Source organism: Anser brachyrhynchus, assembly GCF_964034855.1.
Source record: "Anser brachyrhynchus genome assembly, chromosome: 5".
In the NCBI taxonomy this organism is placed as follows: Eukaryota; Metazoa; Chordata; class Aves; order Anseriformes; family Anatidae; genus Anser; species Anser brachyrhynchus.
In genome coordinates, this window is record NC_137699.1 from 42,154,776 (window position 1) to 42,160,953 (window position 6,178).

General features: G+C 55.8%; 2 protein-coding genes across 2 annotated transcripts; one reads left to right on the forward strand and one right to left on the reverse strand.

Moving 5' to 3' along the window:
* Positions 1–42: 42 nt before the first annotated feature.
* On the reverse strand, positions 43–1,197 carry ACYP1 (acylphosphatase 1). Its single transcript, XM_080595555.1, has 2 exons — positions 1,060–1,197; positions 43–708 (listed from the first exon to the last, which is right to left on the reverse strand). Exons 1-2 carry the CDS (start codon positions 1,141–1,143, stop codon positions 493–495), a joined length of 300 nt encoding a protein of 99 aa, XP_080451681.1. The 5' UTR covers positions 1,144–1,197; the 3' UTR covers positions 43–492.
* Positions 1,198–1,272: 75 nt separating this feature from the next.
* Positions 1,273–3,708, forward strand: ZC2HC1C (zinc finger C2HC-type containing 1C). The gene is made up of 2 exons (XM_080595551.1): positions 1,273–2,631; positions 3,299–3,708. Exons 1-2 carry the CDS (start codon positions 1,378–1,380, stop codon positions 3,563–3,565), a joined length of 1,521 nt encoding a protein of 506 aa, XP_080451677.1. The 5' UTR covers positions 1,273–1,377; the 3' UTR covers positions 3,566–3,708.
* Positions 3,709–6,178: the final 2,470 nt, after the last annotated feature.

Here is a 6,178-nt window from a genome sequence, read left to right on the forward strand (position 1 = left end):
AAGGTGACAAGTCCCAGGCTGCCACGGCACGCTGGACACAAGCAAGCTGCAAGCACTTTTATTCTAAATAGAAAATAAACTTCTTGGCAGATAACGCACAAAATAAGTTGTTTCTGAGACGTTTCGGTCACAAAAGCAGCGCTTTTAGCAATCAAACTGGCATTGGCTCTGTGACTTCCTTCACGTGAGCACAATGTTACACAAATTCTGCGTTTCATACACATACAACAACTCAAAACTCACTCTGCACACGCATTCAGAGTAACAGGCCGTGCTGCTACACAGCCCCTTCAATAGAGATACAACAGCTCGTTGCCTGCCAACATTCGGTGAGTGATTTAGTCACACTAACAGTACAACAAACCAATAAATTAGACATGTAACAAAATAAAGTTCTCTAGAGTTGAACATCAGCTGACTGGACGAGCAGGGAGGAGGGCACGTTCTGCGGGGGCGGCTCGTGCTCCAGGCGTCGCCGCTTTCCGGGCGAAGTTATTTCACGATCCTGAAGTCCGCGTGCTCCAGGGCCGCGATCTGCTTCTCGTTGCTGAACTTGGCGTGGCTGATGCGGGACTGGGGGCTCCCCGTCTTCCGCAGCCACTCCTGCAGCTCCCACACGCGGTCGGCCGGGCCCTGCACCTGCCCCTGCACGGTGCCATGGCTCGTGTTCTGGACCCAGCCGACGAGCCCGAGCCTCTTGGCCTCGCCCTGGGAAGAAAATGCAGAGCAGGATGAGATCGCGCTGGGCTGCGAGAGAGCTGGCAGTAATGAGCTAGGTGTAATTAATGACATTAGGAGGGTGTTGGAGCGGGTTGCCCAGGGAGGTGGGGGAGTCGCTGTCCCTGGGGGTGTCCAAGGAAAGGCTGGACGTGGTGCTGAGGGACACGGTGACGCTGGGGGCAGGGGTGGTTGGAGCAGGTGATCCCGGAGGGCTTGCCAGCCTCTGCAGAGCCTCTACAAGGCTCCCTGGCACCCCCACAGCGCCCATTTCGCAGCTAACGCCCCCGAGGGCCGGCTCTACAGGACAGCAGCCCCGCCCCGCCCCGCCCCGCCCCGCACCTGGGTGTACTTTCGGAAGAAGACGCCCTGCACCCTGCCGGACACCTCGTAGTCCACCGACAGCAGCCCCTCGCTGCCCGACATGGCGGCCGCCGCCGGGAGCCGCGTCACTCACCGCCCCGCCCCCCGACCATAGAGGCGAGGTCCTCCAGCGGCCAGAGCGGCCCCTCGCGCGCCGTCTCCAGGCAACGGCCGCCAACAGCGCGCGCGGCGGGGCCGGGCCCGGCCCTGTCAGCGCCCCCCGGCCCTGTCACAGCCCCGCCGCCGCCGCCGCCTCAGGGGGGCTCGGGACGGGAGCCCCCGGCCCCGGGGCGCTGCATGGCCCAGCTGCAGGTGGCCTCGCTTCCCCGCGCGGGCGCTGCGGCGGCAGCCGCTCAGCTCCCCGTGACAGAGCGGTGCGGTCCCCAGGTCCCCCAGCCCCGGCTGGAGCAGCCGGGGAGCGGCTGCGGGGATCCGGCACGGGGCCTGAGGGATCTCCCTGCCCCAAAGGGCCGGAGCTGCTCGTACCGCGTGTCGGCGGAGGGCAGCCAGCACGGCTCCAGGCACGGGGGCTTCTCCTCGGCGGGGCCGCAGGGCAGGCGTGTGACCGGCCAGGCCAAGGCGCTGCCCCCTAAATCCGCAGCCAGGCGGAAGGAGGGAGTGGACCGCTCGTACCCTCTGAAACCGCTCCTGCACCTCAGCGCTGCGAGTGTGCCAGCAGGCAACGCGGGACAGCCCAGCGGCTCCCCGTGCACGGAGGAATTGCCAAACGGTAGGGCTGGCTCGAAGAGCAAAGGGAAGGCTCCGGCAGGGAGGTCTCAGCCAGCTGCCGTGCTCCCTGCTTGGACAGCAGAGCCTAAGCAGCCGGCCTCCCATCTGCACAGGAGGGAGCTGGCTTACATCCTGAGGCTGGAGGCAGACGGACAGAGCCTGGAGGAGGAAATCCGAAAGAAGGAGGCCCTCCTCAGAGAGAAGCTGAGGAGAACGAAAGAGGAGCTCAGGAGGATCCAACGAGAGAAGGAGCTCATGGAGGCAGAGGAGAGAAGAGCCAGAGATGTGGAGAGGACTCGTGTGCGGAAGGCTGTGAGGCACTCTGAAGAGAAAACTGTACGAGTTACAGCCAGGACGGGTGATGGGGACTGCAGTGGGGTGCAGTCTGCAGAGGTCACTGTCCCCAGGCCCAGCACCACGCTCCATCCCCAAGAGCTGGCGATGGGGAAGCTCAAGAAGGAACGACTGGTGGCCAGCAACAACAAAATTCGAGACCGTGTACCTGTGGAGGGCTTAGCCTCCTTTTCAGAGCTGGCCTCAAAGCACAGCCCTCCTCCCTCCACCCTCCCAGACCGTGATTACGGTGAGCACCTGCCTGCAGAGGTGCTGTATGTGCAGGCCGCCAGCGCTGCGGAGCAGGGGGAGCTTGGGCAATGCAGCTTCTGCGGACGCAAGTTTCTCTGCAGCAGGCTCAAGAAGCACACGAGTATCTGCAGCAAGAGCCAAGGCTCCAAGAGGAAGGTGTTTGACTCCAGCAAGGCCAGAGCTAGGGGCACGGAGCTGGAGGAGTATCAGCAGTGGAAGAGCTCAGAGAGGCCTCAGGTAACGTGCGGTCCCTTTGCCTCCCTCAGCCCACACGTACTGCTCACGTTCCTCCTGCCCTGAGATCTAGTTCTGACAGAGACAGGGGCGTCTTCACGTGTACACAGGGCTGGGGGACGCAGTGCAGCTATTGCCCCCAAAAGGCACTTGCCAAATGGGTAGCTGGATCAATTTAAAATGAAATTGATGTTTTTTGGGGGTCAGTCCTAGCTGACATGTCTTTGTAATGTGTTGTGGGTGTACTCCAGGAGAAGACTCATTCCTTGCTGTAGTCATGATGCTTGTGTCAGAGCAGAGTGGGTCTGTGACACTGGGGGGACCGCAGGGAACAGACTGAAAAAATGGGTAATAAAATGGACTGTTAAAGTGAGGGGAGGGGAAACACGCAGCTCTGCTCCTGCCGAGCACCTACAGCATCTCTCTTCGCTTTCTTGGTCCCCCTGCTTGCTTTTCTGGTTGTATCCACCCCCTCTCCAAGTACTGCCATCTCCATCAGTGAGTCCCTCAAACCCTCCTTGGTGCCGGTCCTTGTGATCCCCTTTGTGGGATCAACAATTTAACCAACACGGAGTGCTCAGGGAGGGGTGACCCACGTTGGACCCTGAGAGGGAGGCTGAGAACAGAGGCCGACAGCACCAGCTGCTCTGACTGCGTTTCCCTTCTGCAGAATAAGCCACCCAGGAGGAACAACTGGCGGCAGAAGCACGAGGTCTTCATCCAGACCCTGCGCCAGGCCCGGCAGGTGCAGCAGGTGCTCTCCAAGGGCGGGAAGGCGTCCGACGTGCCGCCGCTGCCCCCCATTGAAAATCCAGACTACGTGGCCTGCCCCTACTGCAGACGCCGCTTTGCGCCCCAGGTAGCCGAGAGACACGTTCCCAAATGCAAAACCATCAAGAGCAGGCCCCCGTCCCCGCCGCAGAGGAGACGCTGCTGAGGCAGCAGCCAGCTGTGCCTGCTGCTGCAGTTCCCTGCACGCTCGCTCCTGTTCCCAACGCCAGCTGCGAGCGGTGAGCTGGTATTTACAGCCAGCAAACGGCTCAGGACACACAAGCAGAATATTAAAGTTTCTGTACTTTGACCTGTGCTGGGTTGTGCCACTTGTGGTGCCCCGCTGAGGGCCTGCGCCCCCCATCCAGTGCCTCAGCAAGAAGACAGTGTAGGTGTAAGGATGTCACTGCAGAGAAGAAAGGGTGTTGCTACGAGCTATCCCAGGACAGCAACAAGGTGCAAGCCAGCCATCAGAAAGGGTCTGTTCTTCACATTTTCTTTTCATGTAGAATACAGAGGCTTGGCTCTTTTCTTACTTGAAAATAGCGGTGTCTGACATGAAAATAGCTGCTCTCCTTTAGCGTATCACTGTCTGCACACTGTTATTTTCCTTCCACAAAAGCAAGAAGTGCAGTGGATGAGACAAACAGCCGGGCCAAAGAGAGCATCTGCCTTTCATTTCGGTGCTCTGTAGGTGCAGCTAATCGCCGCTGAGCGTGCCAACAGTGACACGGGTTCTGGCTGCCACGCTGTTTCCATTGCAATTACCTACCAGAGACAGGGGTGCGAGGAGTTGCTTATTTTTGGCCACAGAACACACTCTACATTCAATACTAGCTGGTATTTAGACAGAGCCTTTGGAAAAGTCCTGCTGAGGGAGGAGAGGGGGCTATGTGAGCAGCTTGAAAGCAGCCTACAGACTGCTGCATTTTACCGCCCTCGTCTGTTAGACAACAGGATCCAAAGCCACTTGTTGGCCATTTCTCGTGCTCTGTCCCATTTGGTGCAGCCCTGGGCAGTTGAATAATGAAAGTTATGGAGGTGGGCTTACTGCATTCTTGTTCTGCTCAAGCCCAAGAATTTTATTTAGATTTTTATTTCGTTCAGATTGTTATTTCTGAAATGCTAGTGCCAATCCGGGGCCTATTTCTTACCAGCAGTAGCACACCACCACTATCAGTCAGAGGTAGACTGATGACGTTATTTGAAGCAGGACCACCAGGAAGGAGGTGGGGATACCATTAAATGCTTCCTCAGCACGTAAACCTCAGGCTGAGGAATTCCTGGGGGTAGACAAGCCAGCAGGAGCAGGCACTTACTGCCCAAGCCCGTGTGCTGATTCACGTGCGTGGGGCAGCAGCGGCGCTCAGAGCCGGCCAGGCCCTTCGGGCCGCAGAACGCTCATCCCAAAGTGCTTGCTTACCATGTACAATAATGGGCTCAGAAAGGGGAAAGGGCAGAAGAAGAAACAAAGAATAGCGCCACACGAGATCAAAAATAGGCGATGAACAAGCTTAGTCTGAAAGTGAGGTTTCCAACCAGGAGAGGAGTGAGGTCATGGAAAATCCTTCCAAATAGACTGGAGCGAGGGCAAGGAACCTACACTGTTTCACAAGACTTCGGGAAGATCTCGGATGGGACCGTGCTGCATCAGCTAGAAAAGAAGAACCGTGATACAGAGCATTTGTGCCTCTCTCTGGGCTTGTGGCAAAAAGTACAAACAGCAGATCAGCGACACCTCCACGCCTCAGTGCATCACTTTCAGGAGCTGAGAAGGAATTTCCTTTTCACAGCCACCTCCACCCAATTCCTAACGTGGCCTCTGATTGTTTCCCATCCAAAACGTTTAACAGCAGCTACGGCTAAAAATTAAGGTAAAATAAAACAACCACGCAGTACACGGAAGAATTTCACATCAGAACACTTGTTAGCTGTTGCACTAATGTTCAGAGCTAAATCAACAATTAGATTTAACATCAAAGAAGATGGAGATTTCCTGCAGGCAGAGGCGGCAGGGACCTCCAGCACGCAGGGCTTTCACCTTTCCTCAACTCATCTGCTCGTTTTCACCTTGGTTGTTGCAATAGTAGGGAATTAGGACAAAAGTATGCCCCTTCTCTTGCTTTCTTCTTGAGGTACAGGATAGTTCCTGGTGGTTTTGGGTTTATGCTGAATGTCTTAGTTTGTCACACACTATTAAAGGATCTTTTCTGGGGAGATAGATGTCCTATAGACCCTCACAGAGATGCATCTGCTCTAAGCTGGCAACGGTTGCTGCCCATTTCTAAGTCAGTTATTTTTCCAGCTTCTGATTTTTGGACTAGTTCTAATATTAGACTAGTTCTGTTGTGTAAAAAGTTGTTTTAAACGGTCACAGAGTGCTTTTTGTTCTCAAAGTAAGAATGACTACTTTGTATGAGAAAGTTGCAACAGGAAGCAAACAAAGAACAACAAAAAAAATCCAGCAGCTCCTTTTGCAAGTCGCTCAGTAACGCAGTGCCAGCTCACAGGAGTCAAAAAAAAAAAAAAGCTAAAAAGCAACCAGATTGAACTGGATTAGTGAAAAGCTGAACACGAAGAAACACTCCAGCCTGCAGTGGGTGGACCAGATTCCTGAAAGAAGTTGGAGTGCTTCTGCCCTATAGATATGTGGGCAGAGATCCCAATCCCGTGGCACACCCTAGAAAAACATGAAGGTCCCAGAAAGGGTCAGTGCCGCACTGTCAGCCAGGTATGGGTAAGAACGTACAAACCCAGAGAGGAGAGACGGAAAACAAGG